The 20,964-nt window shown below is 42.8% G+C and overlaps 2 protein-coding genes across 3 annotated transcripts; both read left to right on the forward strand.

Annotated features, from left to right (window-relative positions):
* Positions 1-2,386: 2,386 nt before the first annotated feature.
* On the forward strand, positions 2,387-8,287 carry ctsk (cathepsin K). Of its 2 annotated transcripts, XM_056405954.1 has the most exons (8): positions 2,387-2,490; positions 3,020-3,149; positions 3,729-3,851; positions 5,547-5,699; positions 5,930-6,148; positions 6,480-6,645; positions 7,398-7,506; positions 7,576-8,287. In XM_056405954.1, the coding sequence occupies exons 2-8, from the start codon at positions 3,021-3,023 to the stop codon at positions 7,673-7,675; spliced, it is 999 nt and encodes a 332-aa protein (XP_056261929.1). In that variant the 5' UTR covers positions 2,387-2,490; position 3,020; the 3' UTR covers positions 7,676-8,287. The 2 variants fall into 2 exon arrangements, with proteins under 2 accessions (XP_056261929.1, XP_056261930.1); XM_056405955.1 differs by lacking the exons at positions 2,387-2,490; positions 3,020-3,149; positions 3,729-3,851 and adding an exon at positions 5,310-5,402.
* A 3,508-nt stretch (positions 8,288-11,795) lies between these two features.
* LOC130213204 (zinc finger protein 260-like) lies at positions 11,796-16,214 on the forward strand. Its single transcript, XM_056444680.1, has 3 exons — positions 11,796-11,988; positions 13,273-13,397; positions 13,719-16,214. Exons 1-3 carry the CDS (start codon positions 11,796-11,798, stop codon positions 14,859-14,861), a joined length of 1,461 nt encoding a protein of 486 aa, XP_056300655.1. The 3' UTR covers positions 14,862-16,214.
* Positions 16,215-20,964: the final 4,750 nt, after the last annotated feature.

Genomic DNA, 20,964 nt, shown 5'->3' on the forward strand with positions numbered 1-20,964 from the left:
AAATGTTCGATTAATAAATAAATTAATAAATCTGCGGGATTAAATATCTACTTGCACTCATCTTTTTTCATGTTTTCCATCTTTAATTTTTTGTGTGTAAAGTGCTTTTGTGTTAATGTAAACCAGCAGGCTGAACACACGTCTTCCTGTGGTGAACGTCACATTGCTAGGAATTGTGGGTAATTCCTTTGGTCAAGGTCTGCAGAAACGCAGATTCATGAAAAGAGCCAGAGGCCCTCTGACACTCCGAGACTTGACCGTGGGACTTAAAACCCTCGACAATCTGACTTCAGGGTTTACATTCTGCCAACATGACGAGGTCAGCAAAAACTTAAAAGCGCATCACGTTGTTAACGAGCACTGAAAAAGCACCGCGGGGTCCTGGTTATGGAATTATGAGCAGCTTAGTGAAGTAGAATCAGAACTCCACAGCAACAGACCTCATTGCATGTAGTTATCAAGCTCCTCTTCTATGGAACCAGCTTCCACCTTCAGTCTGGGAGGCAGACACAGTCACCTCGTTTAAGAGTAGACTTAAGACCTTCCTCTTTGACAGAGCTTATAGTTAGGGCTGAATCAGGTTCACCTGGTCCAGCCCCTTGATATGCTGCTATAGGCTTATAGCTGCCGGGGGACGTTTTAGGATGCACTGAGTACCTATCTCCTCTTTTCTCTCCTTAGGGATGAATTTTCATCTCTCAATCACACGTTACTAACTCTGCTTTCTCCCCGGAGTCCTTTTGACTTCACGTCTCATGGGGTCATCGGACCCTATGAGACGGCATAGATCCTATCTGCCTGATGGATCGTCTGGGTCGTGGAATTCCTGCTCATGACTACGCCACTGTCCTGTTGAGACTCCGCCTACTGTTGAGACTCCGCCCACTCCTCCTCCCCACCGCCATCTGCCTGATGGATCGTGGAGGTCTCCATCGTGGAATATGCCTACTATGAACTATTCATACACTCTGTCACATTCATTGAATGTATTTTAACTCTAAATCTGTCCTTCTGTACACATTACATCTATTGTTCTGTCCATCCTGGAGAGGGATCCTCCTCTGTTGCTCTCCTGCAGGTTTCTTCCCTTTTTTTCCCCCTGAAGGGTTATTTGGGAGTTTTTCCTGGTCCGATGTGAGGTTTTGGGGCAGGGATGTCTATGTGTACCGATTGTAAAGCACTCCGAGACAAATTTGTAATTTGTGAAATTGGGCTACAAATAAACTGAATTGAATTGAATTGTATTGAGTAACCCGCTGCAGCACTGCATCATGGGACATGTGAGGCGCACGGGACGGTCTTATATTTAGATAAGTCACTCTGTGCTAGACGGCAGTGTGACTCCTGTAGTCACGCAACATGTTCATATATATATTTATATATATATATATACACACACACAACATGTTCATGGCGTGAGGAAGTGGGAGAAAACCACCCGACGCAGCAGAAAAAGAAGATTGTCAAGATCTATTTCTGCTGAGTTGCGGGAAGCGAATCCGAATGAGTCGGTGCCTCGGGACGGAGTCCGATACGTCGTGTTCATGGTCCATTAGTGTCTGATACGTTGTGTTCATGGTCCATTAGTGTCTGATACGTCGTGTTCATGGTCCATTAGTGTCTGATACGTCGTGTTCATGCAGCATCAATGAAGAGCTCTTATTTTGAAAACGTGTGAACGTCAGGACTCTAATATTTGATTAGAAAAAATTAATGATTCAAACTAAAATAATCTCCTTCAAATGACCCGCTAGAAATGTGTTTAATGAATTTGTTAAGGTTGAACCACCGGTCGAACGGCTGGTTGAATCTCTAGTCGAATCTCTAGTCGGACCTCTGGTCGAACCTCTGGTCGAACCTCTGGTCGGACCTCCTGTCGAACGTCTTGTCGAATGTCCGACGCCGTGTTGAACCTTCGGTTAAATAAGGTCTAGAACGTTATGAGATTTCCGCTCCTTCTGTCAGCGGAAATCTCACAACGTTCTAGACCTTATTCAGACTTCCAAAATAAAACACGACCAGACGTGTTTCCACCTTCTGGCGTTGATCAACGGAATGCAGTGAAAAGAAAGTCCCGAGGTCCATCCATTCATTCCTGTTTCATTCCATCAAGATTCTTAAGAACTAAGCACGCGTTGTGATGGACAACATCTTTGTGAAAAACATTTTTAAATAATAGCCTTATTCAATTTGTATTCAAACAGTGCCCCACAGTGCAACGGGGCGCCGAGTTCACCACCAGCCTCTGGGAAGTTGTTCAGGGACTGTTCCGTAATCCGACACCTGACATCATCTGTTTCAGGGATATTTTCTATTTGAGTGAAACCAGATGTAATTCCCCTTCCTGAGAACTCCTCCCCTGAAGCTGCCGTTGCACTTCCTCAAAGCCAAAGGGTTTATAAACGCTCTGCTTTGACGGCAAAGGAACACAAAGCTTCATAAAGCTTCACAAAGCTTCACAAGCCCCCTTTGTTGACCTTTGGACCGGAGGTAAGCTTTATTGTTGTACTTCTTTCTCTTGAATTAGTTTAGTTAGAGTTTGTAAAACTCTAAAGGAAACCAACTCGTGTGGAACTGAATCCTCTTCATTGCAGGCACTGATTTCCTTTGGAGTTAATTTCCTTTTTTTTAATCAAAGTCTCAGGACGGATTCTTTGTCGGCTGAGGAAGAGGTTGGTGTTCATGTAGAGAATGTTTCTGTGCCTATTTTAATAGAAAGAGTTTGGGAAGTTAACGTGAGGCGTGACACGTTCAGTTCACGGTTAAACTCGACATGCCGGTGGCCTCTGCTGGAATGCGAGGCAGGATGTAATAAACCCACAGAAGAAGAGGTCGAGGAAAGAGTCCGGAGCTGAAAATGAGAGATTGAGGGAACGACCCAAAAATATTCGAACGGCCTTTTTCCGTTTTGCTGACACGTGTGTTGTGAAGCTGCCGTTTTCTTTGTGTCATGTGATGGTAGAAACCAGTTCCAGTCACATTCCTGCGTTGACAGGTCTGAAACATTCCTCTCCGCCAGGATGCTGCAGTGTGTGTGTGTGTGTGTGTTGCTGCTGGCGGCCTCGGCCCTGAGCCGGCTGGACGAAGCCTCTCTGGACGCCCAGTGGGGGGAGTGGAAGATCGCCCACCGGAGAGAGTATAACGGCCTGGTGAGTGATGCACCATCATAACCATGAACACCATAATCACTGGCAGGAACAGAGCGCTCGCTCAGCTGGAGGAAAATGAGATTGCGCAATTTTAAACTTGACAGTGAAAAGGAAAAGTTTGACAGAAAAAAAAAAATGTAAACTCTATTTAAAAAAATGAAATAAATAAAATAAATTTAATAAATTGAATTAATTGAATTAATTTAATAAATTACATTAATTACATTAAAAAGAACATTTAAAAAATAACATTTAAAAAATAAAATAAATAAATAAAATAAAATAAAATAAAATAAAATAAATAAATAAAATAAATAAAATAAATAAAATAAATAAAATAAAATAAATAAATTAAATAAAATAAATAAAATAAATTAATTAATTAAATTAATTAAATAGCCAAAGTGTTCCTTTAAAATTTTTAAATAAATTACTAAAGAGGTTTATATAAACACGCACCCCGGAGCCGACCTCAATTAATCTGGTAGTGCAATTACCCCCCCCCCCCCCCCCCGCCATCCTATAATGATTTTTCCACAGCCTCGACTCAAAGTGACTCGTTGCTCTCGTTTGCCTCAGGACGAGGAGGGGATCCGCCGGGCCGTCTGGGAGAAGAACGCTCGTATGATCGAAGCCCACAATCAGGAGGCGGCGCTGGGCCTCCACTCCTACGAGCTGGGGATGAACCACCTGGGGGACATGGTGAGTCTAGAGATGAACCACCTGGGGGACATGCTGAGTCTGGGGGTGAACCACCTGGGGGACATGGTGAGTCTGGGGGTGAACCACCTGGGGGACATGCTGAGTCAAGGGATAAACCACCTGGGGGACATGGTGAGTCTGGGGGTGAACCACCTGGGGGACATGGTGAGTCTAGAGATGAACCACCTGGAGGACATGCTGAGTCTAGGGATGAACCACCTGGGGGACATGTTGAGTCTAGAGATGAACCACCTGGGGGACATGGTGAGTCTGGGGGTGAACCACCTGGGGGACATGGTGAGTCTAGAGATGAACCACCTGGGGGACATGCTGAGTCTAGGGATGAACCACCTGGGGGACATGGTGAGTCTAGAGATGAACCACCTGGGGGACATGGTGAGTCTAGAGATGAACCACCTGGGGGACATGGTGAGTCTGGAGATGAACCACCTGGGGGACATGGTGAGTCTAGAGATGAACCACCTGAGGGACATGGTGAGTCTGGGGGTGAACCACCTGGGGGACATGGTGAGTCTAGAGATGAACCACCTGGGAGACATGGTGAGTCTAGAGATGAACCACCTGGGGGACATGGTGAGTCTAGAGATGAACCACCTGGGGGACATGGTGAGTCTGGGGGTGAACCACCTGGGGGACATGGTGAGTCTAGAGATGAACCACCTCGGAGACATGGTGAGTCTAGAGATGAACCACCTGGGGGACATGGTGAGTCTAGAGATGAACCACCTGAGGGACATGGTGAGTCTAGAGATGAACCACCTGGGGGACATGGTGAGTCTAGAGATGAACCACCTGGGGGACATGCTGAGTCTAGAGATGAACCACCTGGGGGACATGGTGAGTCTAGAGATGAACCACCTGGGGGACATGGTGAGTCTGGGGGTGAACCACCTGGGGGACATGGTGAGTCTAGAGATGAACCACCTGGGGGACATGCTGAGTCTAGAGATGAACCACCTGGGGGACATGGTGAGTCTAGAGATGAACCACCTGGGGGACATGCTGAGTCTAGAGATGAACCACCTGGGGGACATGGTGAGTCTGGAGATGAACCACCTGGGGGACATGGTGAGTCTAGAGATGAACCACCTGGGGGACATGCTGAGTCTAGAGATGAACCACCTGGGGGACATGGTGAGTCTAGGGATGAAATACCTGGGGGACATGGTGAGTCTAGAGATGAACCACCTGGGGGACATGGTGAGTCTAGGGATGAAATACCTGGGGGACATGGTGAGTCTAGAGATGAACCACCTGGGGGACATGGTGAGTCTAGAGATGAACCACCTGGGGGACATGGTGAGTCTAGAGATGAACCACCTGGGGGACATGGTGAGTCTAGAGATGAACCACCTGGGGGACATGGTGAGTCTAGGGATGAAATACCTGGGGGACATGGTGAGTCTAGAGATGAACCACCTGGGGGACATGGTGAGTCTAGGGATGAAATACCTGGGGGACATGGTGAGTCTAGAGATGAACCACCTGGGGAACATGGTGAGTCTAGAGATGAACCACCTGGGGGACATGGTGGCATACCGAGGTGCAGTGAAAGCACTGGGGGGGGACCTGTCCTCTTTGTATCTTGTTTCAATCGAGGAACTCAAACGTGTCTTTTTTTTGCATTCATCGTCGTTATTTTGGTCAAATGAAAAAACCCCGGTGTCTCTGCAGACGTCCGAGGAAGTGATGGAGAAGATGAGCGGCCTGCAGGTCCCGATGAACAGCGAGCGAGGCGTGGCCGAGGCTCTGGACCTCGGGACGCCCAAACTCCCCAAATCCATCGACTACCGCAAGAAGGGCATGGTGACGCCGGTGAAGAACCAGGTGAGACTCAAACCGACCGTCTCGTTCTCTCACCCGGTTGGAGAGATCTTCAAGGTTCTGGCACAGTGTCGTTGTTCATTCGTAGCTGTCAAAGCGTTTTCTCGTCCAGGAAGTTAGACTTCTGCGTTGGGACTACAGGATTTGTAGTTGTTCACTTACTTTTATCGACTTTTTTGAAAAACAAAAGTGAGTTCTCCTGACCTCTCCTCTCCTTCATTCACCTCTCACAGGGTTCCTGTGGCTCCTGTTGGGCCTTCAGCTCGGTCGGGGCCCTCGAGGGCCAGTTGGCCAAGATGACGGGCAAGCTGCTGGACCTCAGCCCCCAGAACCTGGTGGACTGCGTGACGGAGAACAACGGCTGCGGAGGAGGATATATGACCAATGCCTTCAAGTACGTGCAGGAAAACGAAGGCATCGACTCGGAGGACGTCTACCCGTACGTCGGAGAGGTGAGAGAGCCGATTACCCACTTAGAAGATTCATCTTTTTAGACTTTTTCCACCTGGTAAAATGCGATATGTCAAAATATTCAAGGATAATCATGCTGCACGTTTAGGAACTACAGTTCCCATGATGCTTTGCCCAAAAACAAGAAAACCAAAAGTAGCAATGAACTGACTCAAACCAGAGTGGTTTATTTTATTTGTACATGTTTTAAAAATACTGTGTAAGTATTGTGTTAAAGCGTTCGTGGTCGTGACCATCGCCGCTCACAGTTCACACGTTTGAGTTCCAGCTTGAATTTGCTTTCGACAATTTGTTCCCCTTTTGTCTTTGAAGGACCAGCCGTGCCGCTACAACTCATCGGGCTCGATGGCCGAGGTCAAAGGCTTCAAGGAGGTCCCGGTGGGCGACGAGCGGGCGCTCGCCGCCGCCGTGTACAAAGTGGGCCCGGTCTCCGTGGGCATCGACGCCGCGCTCGGCACCTTCCAGTTCTACCAGAAAGGTCCGACGGGTTATTATTTACAGTGTCACACTAGAACTTGGTCTTGATCCTGAATTGTAAGTTTAAGGATTAAATAACTACCTCGTATGAACCGTAACAGTAATACATGGGAGATATATATATATATTTTTATATTTGTAAAAATATTTATATATATACTTATATATATTTACATAAATATATATATATACTTGTATAAATATATATATTTTACATAAATATATATACTTATATATAAATATATACTTATATATATATATTTGTATAAATATATATATATATCTTTACATAGATATGTATACGCATATATAAATATTTATATAAATACATATATTTATATGTATATATATATATTTATAAATATATATGTTTGTATATACTGTAAATATATTTATTATTTATATATATTTATTATTTATATATATTACATTTATATTTATATTTTAATATATATATATAATACATATTGTATAGACATACATATTATATATATGTATATATATTATATATATAAATATTATATAAATAAATATTATATATAAATAAATATATCTATCTATTTATATATTAAATAAATAGATATATTTATATATATTTATTCATTTATATAATTATATATATATATATTGTTTGTATTTATATATATAATATGCATATTTACTCTTATTCTACACCATCATCCGTGTCAGATTCCCCCCAAAAAAGTTAACAGAAAATGGAATAATAAAAAGCGGCTTTTGAACGTATCTCAGGTATTTACTACGACCGGAACTGCAACCAAGACGATGTCAACCACGCCGTGCTGGCGGTCGGCTTCGGAGTGAACACCAAGGGAAGGAAATACTGGATCGTGAAGAACAGGTGAGGTGTGGGGGGACTCTTGTGTGTCTGTCTTTGTATTTATGTATTTATTGTTCTTATCCCTGACAGCTGGGGCGAGACCTGGGGCAAGCAGGGCTACATCCTGATGGCTCGTAACCGCCGCAACCTCTGTGGCATTGCCAATCTCGCCAGCTACCCCATCATGTGATGAGGATGGAGGGGGGGAGACAATAAAATGCACTTGAAAATGTTCCAAACCCACGAATGTATTATCCATAAAAAATACTTCCAATTTTTATTTTTTTTGCAAGTGGTCACTGAAAACAAAATTATGAAAAATGATGTCTGTGAAACTGTTGACGTGTCAATTATAATTACTCGTACCACGTACGGTTTGCCAGGTCTCATTTGATCGTGGGGCCAGATGCATGCTGGGATCAACATTGTGTGAAGTCTTCCAAAGTCTCTGAAAGTTTCCGAGGAGGACGTTTCCATTTGTCTCGAGATATCTGAAGCACTTTGAACCCCTAAAGACTCTCAGTTGCATCTCCATAAACAGATGCAGTACCTCCAGGGGCCACATGGGGGTTGGTTGGGTGCCAAAAGCACCAAGTTAAAATGTAGCTCTAGCTTTAATTACAGTTTGAGAAGTTTAAATCCACTGTGACAGGAAAAATTGCTGGACAATGGGAGCTCCTCCTTTCCTTCCGACCAGAGTCGGATCCTTTTTTCTTTTTAAATCCTACGTTTTATTCTTCTTCTCTTGAACGTGTCGACTGTTTTCTATGAATAAAAAGTTTCATTTTGAAGCAAAAATGCATCGTTTGGATTCCTCATTAACTTTTTTTATGTAAGAAGCAGGACAAAAGCTGTTTTAGATGTGTTCAGTGAATATGAGACGTCTGGCAGTGTTTACTGAACATCCCATCGTTATGATCTGAGCAGCCGGATAGCAGCTAACAGCGTGTATATGATCAGACGTGTCTTCAGCCCATGGCTTTACTCTCTATGTATGTGTTCCCCCCAAGTCCCGTTACCTTTTCCTCTCCATTTATATTTCATATATATATATTAGGGCTGGGCACGTTAACGCGTTAATCTTGCGTTAACGTATCACTTAATTAACGCCGACAATTATTTTATCGCGCATTAACGCATGGTTTTTTTTTTACAAAAGACAATACATAGACATAACACCTAGAGGACAATAAACAATGCAGACGACAAAACAATGGACATAACATCATAAAGTCAGAGTATTTGTGGGGGGGAAGACAACAACAACAACAAACAAACAAACATAATAATAATAATTAGAAGGAGAAGAAGAAAGATTTATTATTGTAAAAGTGTGTTGCTCACAGGCTTTTATTTTGTAAAAGTCTGCTTCTGCTTGCTGCGGAGCCGGAAAAGAAAGTTATTCGCGGTTTAACAAACATGGAGAATCTCAACAAATGACAGCAGGTATGAGACGCCCTCAAGACACACATCACACGGAGAATACACGAGTTGGATGAAAAGGAGAGGACTGCAAAGCGACAGCTTCACAACGTGCACCCTGTTGCTCTCACTGGGGACGACTGGACATCACTCGGTAACCACAATGACCTCGGAGTTACTGAGCATTATATTGATGAGAAGTGGGCGCTGCATTCACATGCCCTGACTGATGAAAACAGAGGAGAGACATGATGCTGAAACGTGAGCGGGACGCTTTACTGAAGTTGCACAGCAGTGGAATGTGTCAAATAAAGTCACCACACTGAGCAGATAGAGCACCAGAGATGATCGCTGCTGCCAGACGACTGCCTTTGATCATGTCCCTGCTTCAGTCTCCAGCGCTCTGTCACAGTGTCTCTGCATAACTGCGTTGGACAATGTCCTGACAGATTTTATGGCACTTTAGTTCATATGGCAGAACATTTAAAATAAGTGTCAAGTTCTAGGAATTGACAAACTGCACTGAAAGTGTTTTCTGGTGTCTCACTCTAACAGGGACAACACATGTTATGGCACTTTCATTCATATGGCAGAATATTTCAAATAGAAGTGCGCTATACACTACTTTTGAATGAATTATTGGATTTTGCGTATACAAATGCGATTAATCGCCATTAATCAGGGAAATCATGCGATTAATCGCGATTAAAATTGTTTAGCGTTGCCCAGCCCTAATATATATACATAAATAATTATAAATAAATAGATATACATTTTTACAGACACACACACACACACACATATATACACCTACACATATATATATAATTTATATGTATTTATTATTACAATTGATTTATTATTAATTTTATATATATATTAGGGCTGTGAAACGATTAAAAAATTTAATCGGGTTAATCACAGGTTTCTGTGGATTAATCATGATTAATCACATATTACCGATATTCTCGGTATATTTTGTGAGAACATAGAGATTTATGACAAAAGACGGATATATACATTTATACATTCTTCTATACAATGGTGCTGCAACTCAGCAGTTATTTAGCAGTTTTCTTCCATATGGAACATTAATACATCTTCATCCTAAACAGAATGTTTAACCCTCCTGTTACCTTTCGGGTCAATTTGACCCCATTCAATGTTTAATGTCGGTGTTCTTTGGGGTCAATTTGACCCCAGGCTGTTTTTCACTGTGTCAAACATATAAGAAATATCAACTTTTTTATTTATTTAAAGGGCTATTTAGGTAGTCAACAAACAAACATAAAGTACCTCACACTTAAACTTGGGAAGCAATATTAATTCTAATAATTTTCTGGAGGTTTTAATTGCTGGGGTCAAATTGACCCCGAGGGTAAATTATGTGAGTAAATGTAAAGGTAACAGGAGGGTTAAACAGAGCATTTTTCTCTTGTTTGTCAACCATTAACTCCACCATGATACAATCTAAAGGCCTCTAGTCTTCCTCTAGCAGCTGCTGAGGCAAACTGACTGTGGGGGTTTTCTTCATGAACTGGGCCGTGATGAAAGGGACGGCGGGGACACCGCTGCAAAGCTGAAACCTCACCGGCCCGGACACGGGGACAGATTGACAAGTGACTTTTTTTTTGCTCGGTCCCGATGCGCGCGCACGGAGCTCTGTGGCGCGCGAGACGGAGATCGATAAGTGTTAACGCAACGCGAAGAGACAGAAATGACATGCTGCTGTGGAGATACGATCAACAACAGACGTTTAATTTAATAAAAGAACAAAGACGTGCTCTAGAGAACATGTCAGGGGGCGGGCCAATCTTTTTAATGTCATGCGATCTACCGACACTACGCCGCGATCGACTGGCAGGTCGCGATCGACGTGTTGAGACCCTGATCTACAGGAAGTAAAAGTCGTAACAAGGTTTCCGGAGGTGAACCTGCGGAAGGATCATTACCGATGAACAGACCGTCTGCATGAGAGCGGACAGAGTTCAGGTTGAAGTGGTGGATTGGAAGCTCGTTTTGCAAGTGACTTTTTTTCGTCCCGATGTGCGCGCACACGCCGGCATCCGAGCTCTGCGGTGCGCGAGACGGAGATCGGAGTCGTGTTAACGCGAAACTAGAGACAGAATGACATGCTGCTGGTTAGAGACGACCAACAACAGACGGATTGGAAGCTCATTCTGCGCATGCGTTAAATGCGTTTTTAAAAAAAACTAGTTAAACCTGTAATTGAATTAACTGAGTTAACGCGTTATTTTTCACAGCACTAATATATACAGGACTGTCTCAGAAAATTAGAATATAGTGATAAAGTTCTTTATTTTCTGTAATGCAATTAAAAAATATTAATATTAAAAGAATAAAAGGCTTGCAATATTTCAGTTGATTTGTAATGAATCCAGAATGCATGACATTTTTGTTTTTTTAATTGCATTACAGAAAATAAAGAACTTTATCACAATATTCTAATTTTCTGAGACAGTCCTGTATACTTTTAAAAATATTATTTGTAGTTAAAGGGATGGTTCACTCTGGTCCACACCCCAATACAGTTTGGTGGCCATCCACCAAAAAGCCGAAGAAGAAAAAGAAGAAGAAGAAGAAAAAGAAGAAGAGACTGGGAGGAGAAAACATCCTGAAGGTGGCAGTAATGCAACGTCGTGGCTGCCAACTGCCGTAAAAAAGTAGAAGAAGAAGTCCTGCCGTAAACCGTCCGCCAAAGACATGCGCAGTCTGCCAGAGTTTCCCGCCTCGTTGTAAACTGGTTCCTCCGCGTGAGTCCAACACAGTTCTTCAGATAAGCCGGAAGAACCCACCAGGACCCGGATGTGTGGACACACAGCAGGAGCTACACGGAGCCGAGCTGTCTGGAGGAAACGTTTCTGAACATGTCTAAAGTCCAAATGCTGAGACGACTAGTCAACCAGCGACTCACTGCGGCTGCGCAGGAGATCTGCGGGCTGTTTGAAGCAACGCTCGCAGAGTCCGAGGAGGAACTGTGTCGTTCACAGGAGGAGAACGAGCGGCACCGGAAGCTGCTGCACGCCGTGTTCCACCCGGAAGTCCGGGTCCAACGAGCAGGTGGGTTCTCTTTGTTTCTCACTTTAACCTGATGGAGCCAGTTCTGGAGGAAGTATTCACTGGGGTGGAGAGACTCGGGGCGTGCTGAAGGGTCCTTCTTTCTTTCCTTTCCTACCTTCCTTGCCTTCTTTCCGTCCTTCCTCTGTGTGTATCAGTGGACGTAGACACACCCACATTCTCTCTCTCAATAGTATTGCATGTGTTTCACATGTTTCCATCACCTGAGGTACGTGTTGTCCTGTTAACCCAACGTGTTCCTTCTGTGTCCTTGTCTCCTCTTGTTGTTCCTCTCTGTTCTCCTCTTGTTGTTCCTCTTGTTGTTCCTCTTGTTGTTCCTCTGTGTTCTCCTCTTGTTGTTCCTCTTGTTGTTCCTCTGTTCTCCTCTTGTTGTTCCTCTGTGTTCTCCTCTTGTTCCTCTTGTTGTTCCTCTGTGTTTTCCTATTGTTGTTCCTCTGTGTTCTCCTCTTGTTGTTGTTCTTGTTGTTCCTCTGTTCTCCTCTTGTTGTTCCTCTGTGTTCTCCTCTTGTTGTTCCTCTGTGTTCTCTTGTTGTTCCTCTTGTTGTTCCTCTGTGTTCTCCTCTTGTTCCTCTTGTTGTTCCTCTGTTCTCCTCTTGTTGTTCCTCTTGTTGTTCCTCTTGTTGTTCCTCTGTTCTCCTCTTGTTGTTCCTCTGTTCTCCTCTTGTTGTTCCTCTGTGTTCTCCTCTTGTTGTTCCTCTTGTTGTTCCTCTGTTCTCCTCTTGTTGTTCCTCTGTGTTTTCCTCTTGTTGTTCCTCTGTGTTCTCCTCTTGTTGTTCCTCTTGTTGTTCCTGTGTTCTCCTCTTGTTGTTCCTCTTGTTGTTCCTCTTGTTGTTCCTCTGTGTTCTCCTCTTGTTGTTCCTCTGTTCTCCTCTTGTTGTTCCTCTGTTCTCCTCTTGTTGTTCTGACTCCAGTCGTCCGCGTTGCTCTTGGATTTGAGCTCAAACTGTATTCATGGACTCAGATTTAGTTTTCTCAGATCTTCTGCTCTCCAGCTTCACTGGTCGTCCCTGGTGGGAGGACTGGTCGTCCCTGGTGGGAGGACTGGTCGTCCCTGGTGGGAGGACTGGTCCCTCCTCTGCAGTCAAGGCTCTATTATATTGTTCTTTGTAAATAAAATGACTTTTAATGACAGCAGCAGCTGTTTATGTCGAGGTCCAGCTTCTCATTCACAACTAATTCACTGCTTTCTCATTGATGGACCTGTTGAGTATTAAAGAGTTAAATATGAGATTCTTAAGACGTATGAATGTGTTTTATTCTCCACAGACGTCCAGCAGCTGATGGTCCAACAAGAGGTTCCCCCTGAGCAGCAGGTCTGGAGCTCCAGTCTGGACCCAGAGCCCCCCCATATTAAAGAGGACCAGGAGGACCCAGAGCCCCCCCATATTAAAGAGGACCAGGAGGACCCGGAGGACCCAGAGCCCGCCCACGTTAAAGAGGACCAGGAGGACCCAGAGCCCCCCCACGTTAAAGAGGACCAGGAGGACCCAGAGCCCCCCCATGTTAAAGAGGACCAGGAGGACCCAGAGCCCCCCCACGTTAAAGAGGACCAGGATGACCCAGAGCCCCCCCACGTTAAGGAGGACCCAGAGCCCCCACATCAAAGAGGACCAGGAGGACCCAGAGCCCCCCCACGTTAAAGAGGACCAGGATGACCCAGAGCCCCCACGTTAAAGAGGACCAGGAGGACCCAGAGCCCCCACATCAAAGAGGACCAGGAGGACCCAGAGCCCCCCCACATCAAAGAGGACCAGGAGGACCCAGAGCCCCCCCACATCAAAGAGGACCAGGAGGACCCAGAGCCCCCCCACATCAAAGAGGACCAGGAAGAACTCAGTCACGAGGGAGAGCAGCTTCAAGGTCTGGAGGCGTCTGGTCTCACGTTCTCATTAACTTTGGAGAGTGAAGATGATGAAGAGGAAGCTCAGTCCTCTCAGCTTCATCAAAGTCAAACTGAACATATGGAAACAGAAGCTGATGGAGAGGATTGTGGAGGACCAGAACCAGACAGGAACTCTGATCCAGATCCTGATGGGGAGACTGGAGACTCTTCTGAACCCGATCCTGATGACTCTGAGATTCTCTCGTCTCCTTCCAATCAACAGTCAGGTTCAAACTCTCTGAATAATGACGACGTTTCTGTGAGTGATTCAAAATCAAGGTCTGGTAGGAAACCAGTAAGCTGCTCTGATTGTGGGAAAATATTTTACGGTAAGGGAGATTTGAAGAAACACATTTTAACTCACACAGGAGAGAAACCCTTCAGCTGCACGGTTTGTGATCAAACCTTTAACCGCAAGTCAAGTGTGACGAGACACATGGTGGGTCACGCGGGAGAGAAACCCTTCAGCTGCTCAGTTTGTGGCAAAAGCGTGAAGCAAAAGTCGGATCTGAAGAGACACATGATGATTCATACGGGAGAAACACCCTTCAGCTGCTCGGTCTGCAAAACTTCTTTTATACGGAAGGGAACTTTAAAGGATCACATGTTCATTCACACAGGAGATAAACCGTTCAGCTGCTCCGTCTGTAAAACATATTTTGCCGTGAGCGCCGATTTCAAGAGACACATGTTAATTCACACAGAAGAGAAACCGTTCAGCTGCGCCATCTGTAAGAAAACGTTTGTACTGAAACGATACCTCGGCAAACACATGTTGACTCACTCAGGAGAGAAACTCTTCAGCTGCTCCACCTGTAAAAGATCGTTTGCACGGAGGGGAGATTTAAAGGTTCACATGAGATGTCACACAGGAGAGAAACCCTACAGCTGTCCAGTTTGCAAACAATCTTTTAGACAGAGGGGATCTTTAACGGGACACATAAGACGTCACACAGAAGAGAACTCCCTTTAGTAGTTCTGGTTTTGGAAAAGTTGACTAACTCCATTCCCCCCTCGCTTGGGGGAGTGACTCAATTCCAACTCGGAGGATTCTATCCACCGATCTGTCAGAACCACGGAGGTCCTGACTCCCCCTGACAGCGGGGTCACGGTCCCCCATCCTCAGCAGGAGAAACTCAGAGAAACCAGAAACCACTACGACGTCATCTCCAGGAGGAGAATATCGTCTGATTTGTTTAACTTTAACTGCCTGTGGACTTGTGATTGCCATGTGATATCATGTCTCTTTTGTTCAAATGTTACCGTACTTGTTTTCCCAGGAGAGGTTGTCCGTCTCTGGCGTCCAGACAAGACAAGGATACACCGTGTTTTGGTGAATGGGGGAAATGGTTGGTGTCTTTTGTAGGATCTACGTTTTTGAGTCAGTTGAATGCTTTCAATCTCTCTCTCTCCCTTTGTTCTGACTCAAATTTCCACTTATTCAATGTCTGCCTCATATCACATTATTCTTCAGCTTTTTCTTTGATAAGGGTTAATATGTGTGTATATGTATGTATTAGGGCTGTCAATCGATTAAAAAAATTTAACTAATTAATCGCACATTTTGAAAATCATTAATCGCGATTAAAAGGTTTTTTTTCTTCTAAAGACTAAATCTTCTAAATGAACGAGTAATCCCTTTGTATTCTTTTTTAAAGACCAAACTTCACACAGAGCTGTGTTTTCAAAGAGGCTCCTACCTATAAAGTGCCAGCGAGGTATTTAATATCGTGGATGATAAATTGTTTCTTCAGTGAAACATCCAGATTAGTAAAAAAAAAAAAGTATATTGAGACCCCATTGGTCCTGTCATCTTTAACACTGAACAGCAGAACCAGTGGCCCAGGTAACTGACTGACATTCACATATGTCACGTTAACCCTCTGGAGGCTGGGGGCATTTTATACATTTTACAAAAAAATGTTAATTCACCTTTTAAAGACTTTTGCATATTACACATCCCCATGTGTTATACATCAAACATTCCAGAACAATCTCAGCTCTATATATTGAGGCACATTGTCCTCGCGCCGTGTTCTCTGCTCTCTGACTGACAGGCTGCTAATGAGCCTTACATGTTTGGTGGGAGGTCCTTGTGATTTACTGAGTGTAAATGGGTTGTTTTTTCGCTAAATTTTGACAGACAAACGGATTGACCAATCACGTTGAAGGTTTCGTGTGACGAGTTCTTTCCGCGCCGCGTCACCCAATCCGTCGCCCCTCTGTTCCTCTGTGTATCAGAGGGGGAGACGGGAGGAAGGAGCGGAGGAGGAAACCTGACTGATTTCGCGGAGGAATAATTGTTTTAAAAACGGAAACAGTGTCAAACCGCACTGCCGCGGTTTGACACTGGATTAATAAGGTATATTTTTAAAAAAAAAATTGTGCGTTATCACGGCCACATTAATCGCATAGATTAACGCGTTAACGCTGACAGCCCTAGTATGTATACATACACATATATGTATATATATAATTTGTATGTATATATATACATATTTTATATTTATTTATAATTATTATTATCATATATATATATATACACGCATATATATGTGTGTGTATGTATATATGTGTGTATATATATATATATATGTGTATATATGTATGTTTATATATACACATATGTGTGTGTATATATATATATATACACACATATATGTATGAGTGTGTGTATGTATATATATGTGTATATATACACATATATATGTGTGTATATATATATATATGTATATATATATATGTGTGTGTGTGTATATATGTGTATATACAGGACTGTCTCAGAAAATTAGAATATTGTGATGAAGTTCTTTATTTTCTGTCATGCAATTAAAAGAACAAAAATGTCATGCATTCTGGATTCATTACAAATCAACTGAAATATTGCAAGCCTTTTATTCTTTTAATATTGCTGATTATGGCTTATAGCTTAAGAAAACTCAAATATCCTATCTCTAAATATTAGAATATCATGAAAAAGTATACTAGTAGGGTATTAAACAAATCACTTGAATTGTCTAATTAACTCGAAACACCTGCAAGGGTTTCCTGAGCCTTGACAAACACTCAGCTGTTATAAATCTTTTTTTTTACTTGGTCTGAGGAAATATTAAAATTTTATGAGATAGGATTTTAGAGTTTTCTTAAGCTGTAAGCCATAATCAGCAATATTAAAAGAATAAAAGGCTTGCAATATTTCAGTTGATTTGTAATGAATCCAGAATGCATGACATTTTTGTTTTTTTAATTGCATTACAGAAAATAAAGAACTTTATCACAATATTCTAATTTTCTGAGACAGTCCTGTATATACACATATATATATATGTGTGTGTGTATATATATATATATATATGTGTGTATATTAGGGCTGTCAATCGATTTAAAAAAAATAACTAATTAATCGCACATTTTGAAATTCATTAATCGCGATCAATCGCAATTAAAAGTTAAAAGTTCATTCTTTTTAAAGACCAAACTTCACACAGAGCTGTGTTTTCAAAGAGGCTCCTACCTATAAAGTGCCAGCGAGGTATTTAATATTGTGGATGATAAATTGTTTCTTCAGTGAAACATCAGATTAGTTTAAAAAAAGAAGTATATTGAGACCCCATTGGTCCTGTCATCTTTAACATTAAACACAGCAGAACCAGTGGCCTTGGTAACTGACTAACATTCAAATATGTCACGTTAACCCTCTTGAGGCTGGGGGCATTTTATACATTTTACAAAAAAATGTAAATTCACCTTTAAAAGGCGTTTGCATATGACACATACCCACGTGTTCTACATCAAACATTCCAGAACAATCTCAGCTCTATTCAATGAGGCTCAGTTGTCCTGGTGCCGTGTTCTCTGCTCTCTGACTGACAGGCTGCTATAGAGCCTCTCCTGTGAGGTGGGAGGTCCTTGTGATTTACTGAGTGTTCATTGGTTGTTTTTTCGCTAAATGTTGACAGACAAACGGATTGACCAATCACGTTGAAGGTTTCGTGTGACGAGTTCTTTCCACGCCGCGTCCCCCGACACGTCGCCCCTCCGTTCCTCTGAGTATCAGAGGCGGAGACGGGAGGAAGGAGGAGAGGAGGAACCCGACTGATTCATCCACGAGTTAAACTCATTTCTGCTCCTTATCTTCGCGGAGAAATAATTGTTTTAAAAACGGAAACAGTGTCAAACCGTACTGCCGCGGTTTGACACTCGGTTTGAGTGTAAAAACTTAAACGAACACCGGAAATAAACAAAGTTGCGTTAATTACGTTAAAATATTTTTGTGCATTAACGCGGCCAAATTAATCACATAGATTAACGCGTTAACGCTGACAGCCCTAGTGTATATATGTATATTTATATACACATATATATATGTGTGTGTATATGTGTGTGTGTGTGTGTGTGTATATATACAGGCCCGGGGTGGGTAATCGAGAGAATCGGGAGAGTTCCCGGTGGGCCGCTTCACTTCTGGGCCGGTCGAGAATTGTATTTGTTGACATTTGTCACGTTAGTCCATCTTCTCTTAAAGTGGGCTACACATGTTCCGCATTCTGACACCGCAGCCTCTGCATGGGTTACCGTGCGAGGACGTTCACCCCTCCCAAATAATAGAGTTGGTTCAGTCCATTATGGAACCAACCAACTCAATTTGGGAGAGGAGAACTTCACCCCTCCAAAATAGAGTTGGTTCGGTCCTTAGCCGTCTTTTCCAAAAAGTTTTCTCAGCTCCGGATAGCTGGGCCGGCCCGACCGCAACGATACGCATCAGGGAGGATGGACGGGAGGAAGAGGGCAGGAGGGGCTGGAAAAGCCAGGTTGAAAAAAAGAAAGGCATTGGAGGAGGATGCTGCCAAATGTACCAAGCTTACAGATTTATTTTCAAGAGGACAAGCACAAGTGGCAACTGGTAAAGAGAGACAAAGGCCTAATGATTAGCAACATAACTATGCGGCTAACGTTGTAGCCTTGATTCATATCATTGTAGCGTTGTCAACCTATTCCCAAGCAAAATATTAAATTGAATTAAAATATTAGCCTTTTTATATCACCCAAAATATGGCGATCCATAGACTTTGCAAATATTATGCAAATATTGGTATATACTATTGATATTGATATTGAAGTATGCAGTAATATGACTTAATTTTTCTTTGTAGCTTCGGAGCAGCAGATAAGAGTCTCCTGCTGAAAATGATGAGCCCGACATTTACAATGAGGAGGCCATGACGACAGGGACATGTAGAGAGGATAACAGAGGAAACTATATGAATTAAAGTTATATATTCTAAGAAAGAGCAGTACAATACTTGATGAACCAATATGCATTGTTTGCTCAGAAGTGGGTGTCGTAAAGGAGTAAATCACCACTTTATAATACTCATGCAGAAAAATGATAATGACCATGACAATGACCATGACAATGACCATGATAATGACCATGACCATGATAATGACCATGACCATGACCATGACAATGACCATGACAATGACCATGACAATGACCATGACAATGACCATGACAATGACCATGATAATGACCATGACCATGACAATGACCATGATAATGACCATGACAATGACCATGACCATGATAATGACCATGATAATGACCATGACAATGACCATGACAATGACCATGATAATGACCATGACGGCCCCCATGAGGTCTCACTCCAACAAATCTGGCCTCCTGCCTAATCTGAGTCTGACACGCCTGCTATGCCCTTCTGCCTTTTTTAATGTTGTGCATATTTTTTGTTAACTTCTCATCGTAAGTGGATTATTATTGTTGTATTTAACCTTTACATTATTTGTTGGACCATGGTATTAATAAAAGAACTACAGGATAGTAAGAGCTGAACTGTTGCTTCATTTATCCAATTTCCACCACACCATGAAAAAAGTGGGCTGGTCTTGAGCCTGAAATTCCCGGGCTGAAAAGTGGCCCCACTCCGGCCCTGGTGTATATATATATAAAATTGAACCTAACCTATATCCTTCCACACACTCCCGTTTCTTTGAAACAGTGCAGTACCTTTCCTGTCCACAAGGTCAACGCATCTGTAATTCTCTACTCCGGCTTCCTCTTCAGCCGTTCTCTCTCAACTCTGAGTTTCCGGCCATGTGAAATGACATCAGCTCCCCAGCTGCTCTGCAGCGCTCACGTGTCCCGCTGGTGTTCATTCGTCCTGCAGTTCTTCCTCTGGTTAACTTCCTTCTGGACGGCATCCAGACGTCTTCCTGAGCCGCTCCTTCAGAATGTTTCTCGTGATTCACGTTCAGCTTTGCGGAGGAGGAACACGTCCGTCTTGTTCCGACATGGCGACGCTTGCGTTGGTCGTCTGTGCCGCTTCATTTCTCTCCCCCTCTCTGTGCCGGCAGCCACACGGACGGTCCCAGGATACCCAAATGATTCAGTCTAATATAACGATAAAACGGGAATGTTTTCGGTAAAAAATAAATAAATATTGTGCTCGTTTTAAAGATGTGTCTTTGCAATCCAAGAGATTTACACTTTTTTTCATAGAGCCTGAACGCAACATGAACTCCAACCAACTGCCATGTTAATCTGACCACCATTTTAATTTGGGAAGCAGATGGTAACACTTTTCTAAACTGCACTGAAGCTCACATTTTATTTGTTACTATTAAAATACACTTGATAATACACAAGTGCACCAGAAAGAAAAAACGAATGTTTGTTTGTTATTTCCCCTTATTTAGATTATTAGTATTATTTATATTATATTTTTAAATCATGCCTTTATTTGGTAATTCTTAAGCACCTCTCACGTCAAAGTCTAAATCCCTGTACGTGGAACATACTTGATCCCAGATGGTTGAACGGAAATCGAAATTGCATAAAAATTCACATTTTTCCCAAATAACTGTTTTAGTTCATGTGTCTTGTACTTTGTGTTCACACTAAACGTTATAACAGTAAAGTTATTATATATTTTTTTCCAAACAAGTGACCGTAAATGATCTAAAAGCAGTTTTTCTAAATAAGTGTTTTAGGGGGAGACTGTTGAGGTATGTGATGTATACAATTTGTTACTTATTTTTTGATTAACTACAGT

Source organism: Pseudoliparis swirei, chromosome 22, assembly GCF_029220125.1.
Source record: "Pseudoliparis swirei isolate HS2019 ecotype Mariana Trench chromosome 22, NWPU_hadal_v1, whole genome shotgun sequence".
NCBI lineage: Eukaryota > Metazoa > Chordata > Actinopteri > Perciformes > Liparidae > Pseudoliparis > Pseudoliparis swirei.

What these genes read in the sequence shown, in the direction of transcription:
- ctsk (XM_056405954.1), top strand. Translation starts at nt 3,021, where the DNA reads ATGCTGCAGTGTGTGTGTGTGTGTGTGTTGCTGCTGGCGGCCTCGGCC. An exon ending in TCTACCCGTACGTCGGAGAG is followed by an intron (nt 6,149 to 6,479) that starts GTGAGAGAGCCG and finishes TTGTCTTTGAAG; the next exon opens with GACCAGCCGTGCCGCTACAA. An exon ending in TACTGGATCGTGAAGAACAG is followed by an intron (nt 7,507 to 7,575) that starts GTGAGGTGTGGG and finishes TATCCCTGACAG; the next exon opens with CTGGGGCGAGACCTGGGGCA.
- LOC130213204 (XM_056444680.1), top strand. Translation starts at nt 11,796, where the DNA reads ATGTCTAAAGTCCAAATGCTGAGACGACTAGTCAACCAGCGACTCACT. An exon ending in AGTCCGGGTCCAACGAGCAG is followed by an intron (nt 11,989 to 13,272) that starts GTGGGTTCTCTT and finishes TATTCTCCACAG; the next exon opens with ACGTCCAGCAGCTGATGGTC. An exon ending in CAGAGCCCCCCCATATTAAA is followed by an intron (nt 13,398 to 13,718) that starts GAGGACCAGGAG and finishes CACATCAAAGAG; the next exon opens with GACCAGGAGGACCCAGAGCC.